The following is a 13,927-nucleotide window of genomic DNA, read 5'->3' on the forward strand; positions in this document are numbered from 1 at the left end:
GCCAAATGAACCCTCTAAAAAAAAAGTCCCAAAAACGTTTTACCATAGTTTGCTCTATTATATAAAAGTGTCAACCAGAAAGTAACTTAGCCCTTATGCAAGCTTGTAATACTAAAATAAGTCTCTGATTACAGCTTACCCTTCCCCCTCATGGGGATACTGTCAGCCTTTTCTTGAAATATCACAGTTTTTCTATAAAAAAATTACTGAACATACCTCAGTGCAGCATAGCATGCAAACCGTTCCTCAACTGAAGTTTCCTGTACTCCTCAGTCTCTGTGGGAACAGCAGTGGATCTTAGTTACCAATGCTAAGATCATCATCCTCCAGGCAGAAATCTTCATCTCTTTTCTGCTTGAGAGTAAATAGTACACACCGGTACCATTTAAAATAAACTCTTGCTTGAAGAAAATAAAAACTAACATTTTGTCACCACAATCACTTTACCCTTCCTATTGCTTAGAGCCGGCAAAGAGAATGACTGGGGGGTGGAGTTAGAGGAGGAGCTATATAGACAGCTCTGCTGTGGGTGCTCTCTTTGCCACTTCCTGTTGTGAAGGAGAATATCCCACAAGTATTGGATGAATCCGTGGACTCGATACATCTTGCAAGAGAAAAAAAAAAGGTTGCATTCTTGCGTTTCTAAATGTATCGTTAGGAACATGGCACACACAAAAAAAAAAAAAAAAAAAAAAAGGGAGAAGGGGCGGGGGGTCCACAACAGGTTCAGTTCTTGACCCCCTTTTTAGCATACTCAGTACTGGCAACTCCCCTATAGTTAGAAAGTCTAACACCTTATAGTCCGAGTTTCAGTTCTAGCCTAGTATTTATTTATAATCATCCTTTCTGACCTACCAAAGGATAATAAAATAAATTTCATATTTTTATTACAGGATATTGACCTAGCAAAGTCTGACAATTGCAGTTATTAAAAACTTGATCTGCTAACGAACTATTACTTGCCAGTTTTCAGTTAGAAATGTGATGCCCTTTAAAGTGGCATAACAGGACACAGTATGCTGGGGCTGACTATATAGCAGAAGTTTTAAACAATGTACAATATTATAAAAACACTGAGATTAGCACCATCTGCACAGAGCATACCAACCAATCCATGCCCACACAAGCATATGGAGCAAAGTGGTCATGTGCAGCGTCACTTTTTTACTTCACATTTTGCATTGGAAAAACATGATGGGTCTCGTGTCTTAAAGTGGAACATAGAAGTCTTGAATTCAACATTATCACAATTTAAGACTAAATGAAAATATCATCACAAAACCTGAATGGTTAACTTAAAGGGACACTCAATCAAAATTAAACTTTCATTATCCAGATAGAGCATGCCATTTTTAACAACTTTCCAATTTACTTCCATTAACAAATATTTGCACAGTCTTTTTATATTTAAACTTTTGGAGTCACCAGCTCCTACTTAGCATGTGCAAGAATAAGTGTGTATGCATTTGTGAATGGCTGATGGCTGTCACATGGTACGTGTATGCATTTGCGATTGGCTGATGGCTGTCACATGGTACAGGGGGAGTGGAAAAATACACAACTTTTGAAATTGTCAGAAAAAAAAAATCTACTACTCATTTGAAGTTCAGACTAAGTGCTATTGCATTGTCTCGTTATCTTGCATTTGTTGATTATGCAAATCTACTGTGTTGACTGGTCCTTTGAGTGTACATGGCTAATCATCACACACATTCCTCATATGCTACATATTCAGTACAATCACAAACTTCGTGTTTCCTTCATGAGAGCAAAAGGATTCTCATCAAGTGGGCCAATATTTATATTGTGAATTGCAGTGCTCACTTTGGGTCTTTATTCACAAAGTATACCTCCACTGTATATATTTTTGAGTGTGGTGCAATTCAATTAAGCAAAAAGTCATATATACATAGAATGGTGAAGAACAAAGAATTCTCATTTTATTGGAATTCCAATATATTAAAAATAGAGAATACATTTTTACATCATTGGTCTTAAACTATGATGCACGGTCTTGTTCTTTGAGAAGTACCCCGATAATATCACTGGGGAACATGTCCAGCAGCTATCTCTCTCTCCCATTCAACTTCTACAATATGGTATAGCTCCATTGTAGTCTTCGCATCTTCAACAGAGGAATGACCTTTTTGTCCAACCTGAAAGAGAATGGAAAAAAAAAATATTGAATTGTAATAAGCAATTAACCTTACAGCACTGGTTTTCAAAACTGTCCAAAGGCCTCCTTAACAGGCCACATTTTGAGAATATCTGAACTGGAGCACAAAATAAGCGGATGTGTAAACATGGTTATTTTACCTGCTCTCATCCAAGGTAATCCTGACAACCTAGCCTATTGGGGAGGTTTGAGGACAGTTTGGAAACCAGTGCTTTACAGCAACCAACACAACAAACTGCAGTGATGATTAGTTTGAAAATTCAGGCATAGATTCCTTGCCCAATGTGCTTAGGGGGATATGGCTGCACCTCACTAACAAGGCCCAAAAGGAGGCAAAAATGATTGTTTGGGGGTGCCATTTCACTTGTTTATAGGAGAATTGCATGGTATTTTAGGGCCTGTAATGACCTTGTTAGGCAGGATCAGAATGATATACTTCAGGAAAGTTCTCCTTTGTGAAAAGCCCAATTGGGCTAAATGAAGCTACTCCTAGGTGGTAACCGGGCCATACAACATGACACTGAACTGTTCATTCCTGGCAGATTGCTTCTCTTTCTGTATGTAGTTTAAAAATTCCCTGAATAATGCACAATTTACAGAGATTTTAGTTAATAATGTGCAATGTGATCTCTTAGGGACAATGACACCTTTTTTATACTGTTAAAAACCTGAGTATGATCATTAATCACACAAAGTTCTATAAAAAAACAAATAAAGGCAATAATAAATAAAACAAAATCTGCACAACGTGTACATTCCAAGGCCTTTAAAACCTATGTATAAAAAGACAAAACTGAAGATTGTATGTTAACAGAACAGTAGTAGCACCTACAGAAGTGGTAAAATAATCATAATATATATATATATATATATATATATATATATATATATATATATATATATATATATATATATATACCATACACACCGCAATAAATATGGAGTAACTATTTCAAATAGTAACAATAAATATGGAGTAACTATTTCAAATTAAAGTGATAGTAAATCCTAGAGTTTTTGAAACGCTATTATTTACCAGTGCAACAAATAAAGGGGACTTTCAGTCATGAAGTATAAAATACTTCATGCTGAAAGTTCTTTTATTTGTCCGCAGCATTAGCCGCACTGAGTGCCCCGGGCTGCCCACAATGAGGTGATCTAAGCCAATAGCGTGCTATCTAAAAAGCATAATGCCAGCAGGCCCGCACGGCTATTGGCTTATGCAGCGAATGCTTCAGACAAATAAAGGAACTTTCAGCATGAAGTATTTTATACTTCATGAATGAAAGTTCCCTTTATTTGTTACACTGGTTAATCCTAGGGTTTCACAAAACGCTAGGATTTACTATTAGTTTAAGAATAAACAATCCAATAACAAACAGAGAACTAGGCCTTTTACAATCCAAAACATTGATGTCCTATTTTATCATTTTCTACACAGACACTGGCTTGGAATGTACCTGGATATCTTTGTGAAGCAGCTGTTTAGCAAGTCTTTTTAAAGAGGCGATTTCTTTCTCTGGAAAACCTGCTTTCCGATTCAACAATGGAATTTTAGATGTATCACGAGTCAGCTCCTTAGGGTGGAAGTATTTCAGGGCCTTGAAGTCATTCTGGATGGCATGTCCTATCACTAATTTGCCACCGAGTATTTTCAGTATCTGACGTGGGAAAAACAGTGTATTTATGTAAATCTATTATTTTTAGTACAAATTAAATCAAGGCAGTGATAGCTTTTAGAATAGAGGTGTCACAAAAAAAGCTTGGTCTTCGAGTTTCAAATGTTTTACTAATGGCTTCTAAATTAGTAATACTATAATATGTATCTATAGGATTATATATTTTACTAGCACCTTAAAAAAGGACATTAAAAATGTAACTTGATGCAGATAAAACATAATTTATGCTTACCTGATAAATTTATTTCTCTTGTAGTGTATCCAGTCCACGGATCATCCATTACTTATGGGATATTAACTCCTCCCCAACAGGAAGTGCAAGAGGATTCACCCAGCAGAGCTGCTATATAGCTCCTCCCCTAACTGCCATTACCAGTCATTCGACCGAAAACATGCAGAGAAAGGAAAACCATAGGGTACAGTGGTGACTATAGTTTAATGGAAAAATTACCTGCCTTAAAGTGACAGGGCGGGCCGTGGACTGGATACACTACAAGAGAAATAAATTTATCAGGTAAGCATAAATTATGTTTTCTCTTGTTAAGTGTATCCAGTCCACGGATCATCCATTACTTATGGGATACCAATACCAAAGCTAAAGTACACGGATGACGGGAGGGACAGGCAGGCTCTTTATACGGAAGGAACCACTGCCTGAAGAACCTTTCTCCCAAAAACAGCCTCCGAAGAAGCAAAAGTGTCAAATTTGTAAAATTTGGAAAAAGTATGAAGAGAAGACCAAGTTGCAGCCTTGCAAATCTGTTCAACAGAAGCCTCATTCTTAAAGGCCCAAGTGGAAGCCACAGCTCTAGTAGAATGTGCTGTAATTCTTTCAGGAGGCTGCTGTCCAGCAGTCTCATAGGCTAACCGTATTATGCTACGAAGCCAAAAGGAGAGAGAGGTAGCCGAAGCTTTTTGACCTCTCCTCGGACCAGAATAAACGACAAACAGGGAAGACGTTTGTCGAAAATCCTTAGTTGCCTGTAGATAAAATTTCAGGGCACGGACTACATCTAGATTGTGTAGCAGACGTTCCTTTTTCGAAGAAGGATTAGGACACAAAGATGTAACCACAATCTCTTGATTGATATTCCTGTTAGTGACCACCTTAGGTAGGAACCCAGGTTTAGTACGCAGAACTACCTTGTCTGAATGAAAAATCAGATAAGGAGAATCACAATGTAAGGCAGATAACTCAGAGACTCTTCGAGCCGAGGAAATCGCCATTAAAAACAGAACTTTCCAAGATAACAACTTGATATCAATGGAATGAAGGGGTTCAAACGGAACCCCCTGTAAAACATTAAGAACTAAGTTCAAACTCCATGGTGGAGCAACAATTTTAAACACAGGCTTGATCCTAGCTAAAGCCTGACAAAAAGCTTGAATGTCCGGAACTTCTGACAGACGTTTGTGTAAAAGAATGGACAGAGCTGAAATCTGTCCCTTTAAGGAACTAGCGGATAAACCCTTTTCTAAACCTTCTTGTAGAAAAGACAATATCCTCGGAATCCTAACCTTACTCCATGAGTAACTCTTGGATTCGCACCAATATAAGTATTTGCGCCATATCTTATGGTAAATCTTTCTGGTAACAGGCTTCCTAGCCTGTATTAAGGTATCAATAACTGACTCAGAAAAACCACGTTTTGATAAAATCAAGCGTTCAATTTCCAAGCAGTCAGCTTCAGAGAAATTAGATTTTGATGTTTGAAGGGACCCTGGATCAGAAGGTCCTGTTTCAGAGGTAGCGACCAAGGTGGACAGGATGACATGTCCACTAGATCTGCATACCAAGTCCTGCGTGACCATGCAGGCGCTATTAGAATCACTGATGCTCTCTCCTGTTTGATTCTGGCAATCAATCGAGGAAGCATCGGGAAGGGTGGAAACACATAAGCCATCCCGAAGGTCCAAGGTGCTGTCAAAGCATCTATCAGAACCGCTCCCGGATCCCTGGATCTGGACCCGTAACGAGGAAGCTTGGCGTTCTGTTGAGACGCCATGAGATCTATCTCTGGTTTGCCCCAACGTCGAAGTATTTGGGCAAAGACCTCCGGATGAAGTTCCCACTCCCCCGGATGAAAAGTCTGACGACTTAAGAAATCCGCCTCCCAGTTCTCCACTCCCGGGATGTGGATTGCTGACAGGTGGCAAGAGTGAGACTCTGCCCAGCGAATTATCTTTGATACTTCCATCATTGCTAGGGAGCTTCTTGTCCCTCCCTGATGGTTGATGTAAGCTACAGTTGTGATGTTGTCCGACTGAAACCTGATGAACCCCCGAGTTGTTAACTGGGGCCAAGCCAGAAGGGCATTGAGAACTGCTCTCAATTCCAGAATATTTATTGGTAGGAGACTCTCCTCCTGATTCCATTGTCCCTGAGCCTTCAGAGAATTCCAGACAGCGCCCCAACCTAGTAGGCTGGCGTCTGTTGTTACAATTGTCCAGTCCGGCCTGCTGAATGGCATCCCCCTGGACAGATGTGGCCGAGAAAGCCACCATAGAAGAGAATTTCTGGTCTCTTGATCCAGATTCAGAGTAGGGGACAAGTCTGAGTAATCCCCATTCCACTGACTTAGCATGCACAATTGCAGCGGTCTGAGATGTAGACGTGCAAAGGGTACTATGTCCATTGCTGCTACCATTAAGCCGATCACCTCCATGCATTGAGCTACTGACGGGTGTTGAATGGAATGAAGGACACGGCATGCATTTTGAAGCTTTGTTAACCTGTCTTCTGTCAGGTAAATCTTCATTTCTACAGAATCTATAAGAGTCCCCAAGAAGGGAACTCTTGTGAGTGGAAAGAGAGAACTCTTCTTTTCGTTCACCTTCCATCCATGCGACCTTAGAAATGCCAGTACTAACTCTGTATGAGACTTGGCAGTTTGAAAGCTTGAAGCTTGTATCAGAATGTCGTCTAGGTACGGAGCTACCGCAATTCCTCGCGGTCTTAGTACCGCCAGAAGAGCACCCAGAACCTTTGTGAAGATTCTCGGAGCCGTAGCCAATCCGAATGGAAGAGCTACAAACTGGTAATGCCTGTCTAGAAAGGCAAACCTTAGATACCGGTAATGATCTTTGTGAATCGGTATGTGAAGGTAAGCATCCTTTAAATCCACTGTGGTCATGTACTGACCCTTTTGGATCATGGGTAAAATTGTCCGAATAGTTTCCATTTTGAACGATGGAACTCTTAGGAATTTGTTTAGGATCTTTAAATCCAAGATTGGCCTGAAAGTTCCCTCTTTTTTGGGAACCACAAACAGATTTGAGTAAAACCCTTGTCCTTGTTCCGACCGCGGAACCGGATGGATCACTCCCATTAATAAAAGATCTTGTACGCAGCGTAGAAACGCCTCTTTCTTTATTTGGTTTGTTGACAACCTTGACAGATGAAATCTCCCTCTTGGGGGAGAGAATTTGAAGTCTAGAAGGAATCCCTGAGATATGATCTCTAACGCCCAGGGATCCTGGACATCTCTTGCCCAAGCCTGGGCGAAGAGAGAAAGTCTGCCCCCCACTAGATCCGTTCCCGGATCGGGGGCCCTCGATTCATGCTGTCTTAGGGGCAGCAGCAGGTTTCCTGGCCTGCTTGCCCTTGTTCCAGGACTGGTTAGGTCTCCAGCCTTGTCTGTAGCGAGCAACAGCTCCTTCCTGTTTTGGTGCAGAGGAAGTTGATGCTGCTCCTGCTTTGAAATTACGAAAGGAACGAAAATTAGACTGTCTAGCCTTAGGTTTGGCTCTGTCTTGAGGCAGGGCATGGCCTTTACCTCCTGTAATGTCAGCGATAATTTCTTTCAACCCGGGCCCGAATAAGGTCTGCCCTTTGAAAGGTATATTAAGCAATTTAGATTTAGAAGTAACGTCAGCTGACCAGGATTTTAGCCACAGTGCTCTGCGTGCCTGAATGGCGAATCCGGAATTCTTAGCCGTAAGTTTAGTTAAATGTACTACGGCATCTGAAATAAATGAGTTAGCTAACTTAAGGGCTTTAAGCTTGTGTGTAATCTCATCTAATGGAGCTGATTCAAGTGTCTCTTCCAGAGACTCAAACCAAAATGCTGCTGCAGCCGTGACAGGCGCAATGCATGCAAGAGGTTGCAATATAAAACCTTGTTGAACAAACATTTTCTTAAGGTAACCCTCTAACTTTTTATCCATTGGATCTGAAAAGGCACAGCTATCCTCCACCGGGATAGTGGTACGCTTAGCTAAAGTAGAAACTGCTCCCTCCACCTTAGGGACCGTTTGCCATAAGTCCCGTGTGGTGGCGTCTATTGGAAACATCTTTCTAAATATCGGAGGGGGTGAGAACGGCACACCGGGTCTATCCCACTCCTTAGTAACAATTTCAGTAAGTCTCTTAGGTATAGGAAAAACGTCAGTACTCGCCGGTACCGCAAAATATTTATCCAACCTACACATTTTCTCTGGTATTGCAACTGTGTTACAATCATTCAGAGCCGCTAACACCTCCCCTAGTAATACACGGAGGTTTTCCAGCTTAAATTTAAAATTTGAAATATCTGAATCCAGTTTGTTTGGATCAGAACCGTCACCCGCAGAATGAAGCTCTCCGTCCTCATGTTCTGCAAATTGTGACGCAGTGTCTGACATGGCCCTAATATTATCAGCGCACTCTGTTCTCACCCCAGAGTGATCACGCTTACCTCTTAGTTCTGGTAATTTAGCCAAAACTTCAGTCATAACAGTAGCCATATCCTGTAATGTGATTTGTAATGGCCGCCCAGATGTACTCGGCGCTACAATATCACGCACCTCCCTAGCGGGAGATGCAGGTACTGACACGTGAGGCGAGTTAGTCGGCATAACTCTCCCCTCGTTGTTTGGTGAAATATGTTCAATTTGTACAGATTGACTTTTATTTAAAGTAGCATCAATACAGTTAGTACATAAATTTCTATTGGGCTCCACTTTGGCTTTAGCACATATAGCACAGATATCTTCCTCTGAATCAGACATGTTTAACACACTAGCAAATAAACTAGCAACTTGGAAATACTTTTCAAGTAATTTACTATAATATGAAAACGTACTGTGCCTATAAGAAGCACAGAAAAAGTTATGACAGTTGAAAATTAATTAACTGAAAAGTTATAGCATCAAATCTTTGTAAAAAACATAATTTTAGCAAAGGATTGCTCCCATTAGCAAAGGATAACTAACCCTGATAGCAGAAAAAAAAAAAAAATACAGAAATAAACGTTTTTTTATCACAGTCAACTACAATCTCACAGCTCTGCTGTGAGTGATTACCTCCCTCAAAACAAGTTTTGAAGACCCCTGAGTTCTGTAGAGATGAACCGGATCATGCAGGGAAGACAATAAACTTCTGACTGAATTTTTTGATGCGTAGCAAAAGCACCAAAAAAGGCCCCTCCCCCTCACACATAACAGTGAGAGAGATCAGTAAACTGTCATAAATTAAATAAAACGACTGCCAAGTGGAAAAAAATAGTGCCCAAAACATTTTTTCACCCAGTACCTCAGAAAATTAAACGATTTTACATGCCAGCAAAAAACGTTTAACATTAATAAATTGAGTGTTATTAAAAAGCCTGTTGCTAGTCCCTGCAAATTAGGCTAAAGTTTTATGCATACAGTATAATTCCAGTGAAGTGCCATTCCCCAAAATACTGAAGTGTAAAATATACATACATGACAGCCTGATACCAGTTGCTGCTACTGCATTTAAGGCTGAGTTTACATTATATCGGTATGGCAGAATTTTCTCATCAATTCCATTGTCAGAAAATAATAAGCTGCTACATACCTCTTTGCAGATTAATCTGCCCGCTGTCCCCTGATCTGAAGTTTACCTCTCCTCAGATGGCCGAGAAACAGCAATATGATCTTAACTACTCCGGCTAAAATCATAGAAAAACTCAGGTAGATTCTTCTTCAAATTCTACCAGAGAAGGAATAACACACTCCGGTGCTATTATAAAATAACAAACTTTTGATTGAAGGTATGAAACTAAGTATAATCACCACAGTCCTCTCACACATCCTATCTATTCGTTGGGTGCAAGAGAATGACTGGGAATGGCAGTTAGGGGAGGAGCTATATAGCAGCTCTGCTGGGTGAATCCTCTTGCACTTCCTGTTGGGGAGGAGTTAATATCCCATAAGTAATGGATGATCCGTGGACTGGATACACTTAACAAGAGAAAGGAATTTTAAAACAAGTTTCCAATTGCCTAAACAGATGTGTTCGACAAGGTCCCATTAGTGTACTGCTGCTCCTAGGTTTACTTTTCAACAAAAGGATACCAAGAGACTTTAAAATTAAATAGTTGTACATGGGAAAATAGTATGCTGTCTAAAGGGCCTTAATGGTGAAAGAATGACATGCTCTTATTCATTGAAGCGCAATGAAGAACGATCGACCCTGCAAATTGTTGCATGGGTTAAACACGCAAGTACCATCAAGACTGCAGAAAACTGGAAACTGACACTGAGCAAAGTAACAGCGCTAGTTACACATCTTAGTTGTGCAACTAGTTCTGTTGCTCAGGTTAGCAGCAATTTCCGCTCAGTACCAGTGGCTCTGTGGCTCCAAAAGGGTAATTGACCTCTATGTTTAACCCCTTTGAGGGGTTTAAACAGATTTGCAGTCTCGATAGTGATAAAACGAAATGCCTGGCTCACACACACACAAACACGCACACTAAGCCTCTTTATTACCATATACTTTTTAGCAAACAATTTAAGATAAAAACAAAACAAAAAAGCCATCATTTGTTACAAGTGTTATCTGCATTTTTTTGTTTTTAACCCCATGGTATATCAAATACACACAAATCTAATATTACCTGGGACAGGACTGAGGTCCCAGTTTGAATGCCCTGCAAGCTGCTTAAAGGGATAGTAAACACCTGACTGCTAAAAATCATTCAAACTAACTTCTACCGTGTAATAAAAAAAAACTTAGTACAGCTCTTTATGCTGTAACTTCAGCTTACACAAAATATTTAAAGAAAATTGTTTCTATTAGTATACATATCCAGTGCTTGATGCAGCTATGTATGCTGCCATATTTTAACAGCACAAAAGTCACATGACACGCACTTCATATCTCCCTAGAGTCCCTATAATTTGTGCATATAAAAAACACAGCAGCAGCACTAAATGTTATCCAGACAGAGCTTGTGCTGCAGTTTATGTTACAAATCTGTTACTGGAATAAAACCTTTTATTATGCTTTTCTATGTAAAAAAGTTTACTTTTACCACTTTACCACTCTGACATTGCTAAGGTGAATACTCCGCACTCGGCAGGGTTATAAATGTAAATCATTCTCTGACAAGCGCTGGTCTAGAGAGGGAGGGGCCGAGGGGGGAGAGAGAACAGAGAGACTGAGACTCCAGTCCGTGGGAGAAAATAGACTGAATAACTCATGCTGCAAATACTTTTTCCTGGAGATTTGTTCTATACAATATTTAGCTTTATTTTCATACATCTACATTACATATATTATTGTACATTTGTAATGTAGATGTATGAAAATAAAATATTGTATAGAACAAATCTCCAGGAAAAAGTATTTGCAGCATGAGTTATTTAATCTATTTTCTCCCATGGACTGGAGTCTGAGTCTCTCTGCTCTCTCTCCCCTCTCGGCCCCTCCCTCTCCAGACCAGCGCTTGTCAGAGAATGATTTACATTTATAACCCTGCCGAGTGCGGAGTATTCACCTTAGGAATGTCAGAGTGTTAACGTTTGAAAAGTAAACTTTTTTACATAGAAAAGCATAATAAAAGGTTTTATTCCAGTAACAGATTTGTAACATAAACTGCAGCACAAGCTCTGTCTGCATAACATTTAGTGTTTTTTATATGCACAAATTATAGGGACTCTAGGGAGATATGAAGAGCGTGCCATGTGACTCTGCATTGAGTCACGTGACTGCTGTGACCAAGTGTAACGTGCGTTCTAATATGCTTACATGGGAGAATCAAGCACCTTATTAGCATTCATCTTCAAATCGATTTTTTTCAACACTTTGGGGTAAGGTGAACAAAAAAGTAGACAGTAGCGATTACTTGATTTTAATTCATAAGAAAACATTCTTTTTAATTATTTTTATCATGTGTTAAGTGTCCCTTTAAAGGGACAGTCAAGTCCCAAAAACAACTTTCGTGATTTAAATAGGGAATGTAATTTTAAACAACTTTCCAATTTACTTTTATCACCAATTTTTCTTTGTTCTCTTGGTATTCTTAGTTGAAATCTAATTCTAGGAGGTTCATATGCTAATCTCTTCGACCTTAAAGACTGCCTCTAATCTGAATGCATTTTGACCACTAGAGGGCATTAGTGAATATGTTTCATATAGATAACATTGAGCTCATGCATGTGAAGTTACCCTGGAGTGAGCACTGATTGCCTAAAAAGCAAGTCTGTCAAAAGAACTGAAATAAGGGGGCAGTTTGCAGAAGCATAGATACAAGGTAATCACAGAGGTAAAAAGTATATTTCTATAACGGTATTGGTTATGCAAAACTGGGGAATGGGTAATAAAGGGATTATCTTTTGTTTTTTTTGTTTTTTTAAAACAACAAAAATTCTGGTGTTGACTGTCCCTTTAATATTTGGGACCTGTGCATTAACAAAAAGGTTTTAACTTTAGAAAAGATTTTGCTAACACTAGGTAGGGAGAAAAGGCAATAACATTTTTTTTTATTTTATATATATATATATATATATATATATATATATATATATATATATATATATATATATATATATATATACATATATATATACATATACATATATACATATATATATACACACAGTATATATTTTTTTCCCCCAGCATATGTGGGAGTTACGATTGACGAAATATATTTAATGCTGCCGTCCTTCAACCTATAGCGTGCTGTGAGCGATACCGCATTTAGCTGGACAGTGAACAGTGACAGAACAAGCATGTTAAGACATTTTTTCACTTTGTGCCCGGCTGCCTTTCAACTACTTGCGTGATTGTCAGTGCCACGCTAGCAGATTTGACTGGTATGGAGATGGAATGTACTTTCCGCAGTGGCAAGGTCATTTTTTTTGGAGCATCAATAGCATCCAGGTATATTGTGCACTGCACTATATTGTTATGGTAGGCAGCTTGCTCATGTACATTGTGCTAAAGTTCTCTATAGTACTTCAGCACAATGTACATGAGCAAGCTGCTTACCATAACTATATAGTCACTTTAACCCATACTTCAAGCACGCAGAAAAGAAACACTCACCTCTCTAGCAGGACATATTCCCTTGCAGACAACCTTAGGGGTGGGAAGTAGCATATCAAGAGCCATGGAGATAAGGGGAGTTCGTTTGAATGCTTTTGACAGAAAGAACCTCCCCTTTCTTCCCTCCTTTACCCGTGTGTGTGCATATGTGGAGGGCAATTTGACTGGCTTAACTTTTACATATGGCTACTGAAGTCCCACGTAAAATGTGAGGTCGCCATTCGTGCTGGTAACATAAAAAAATTTACTTGCCTGCAAGAAATTTTGGTTGCATTTGGTGACCGGACCAGTCTGTTCATGGAACCCAGAAAACTGTCTAGTTTTTAGTAGTTGTTTTTGGGTAGCAACAAATGCTGAATATGTCGGCTGCCAGCAGCATTTGGCTCTATTCAGAGCCGGATATCTTTGCGTGAAAGTAGATTTTCACAGCATTTTCCCCGAAAGCAACAAATGCACTTGTCTACTTCAAAGTACCTCAACCAGTATGAGATAATTTTCACGTGTGGTAATCCAAATTTCATTTGTCATTGTTGTGGTGTCTACATCGAGAGAATTATTTTCGTTACCATGACCCTCAAACTCAGATTTGTATTATTACACATTAAAAACTTACCTCATACTTATTGAGGTAATTTAAAGTAACTGGAACCCCATAGGTAACTATAGGATTTCATAATTTTGGATCTATAACTCAGTTTTTGCGTAGCCCAGTCCTAGATGCACATATAATTTAGTGGGAGCTTAAATTTGAGACTCTCCGTTGTATTGGGGAGACTTGCAGCAATTACAATAGTT

The 13,927-nt window shown here is 39.4% G+C and overlaps 1 protein-coding gene across 1 annotated transcript in view; it reads right to left on the bottom strand.

Moving 5' to 3' along the window:
- Positions 1-1,906: 1,906 nt before the first annotated feature.
- ISG20L2 (interferon stimulated exonuclease gene 20 like 2) overlaps positions 1,907-13,927 on the bottom strand; it is a 31,376-nt gene continuing 19,355 nt past the window's right edge. Inside the window, exons 3-4 of the mRNA XM_053705300.1 lie at positions 3,637-3,837; positions 1,907-2,156 (exon numbers count right to left, since the gene is read on the bottom strand). Coding sequence (XP_053561275.1) covers positions 2,043-2,156; positions 3,637-3,837 — 315 coding nt within the window. The 3' untranslated portion in view covers positions 1,907-2,042. The remainder of the gene's footprint in view (positions 2,157-3,636; positions 3,838-13,927) is intronic.

The sequence above is a fragment of the Bombina bombina genome, chromosome 1, assembly GCF_027579735.1.
Source record: "Bombina bombina isolate aBomBom1 chromosome 1, aBomBom1.pri, whole genome shotgun sequence".
Classification (NCBI taxonomy): Eukaryota; Metazoa; Chordata; class Amphibia; order Anura; family Bombinatoridae; genus Bombina; species Bombina bombina.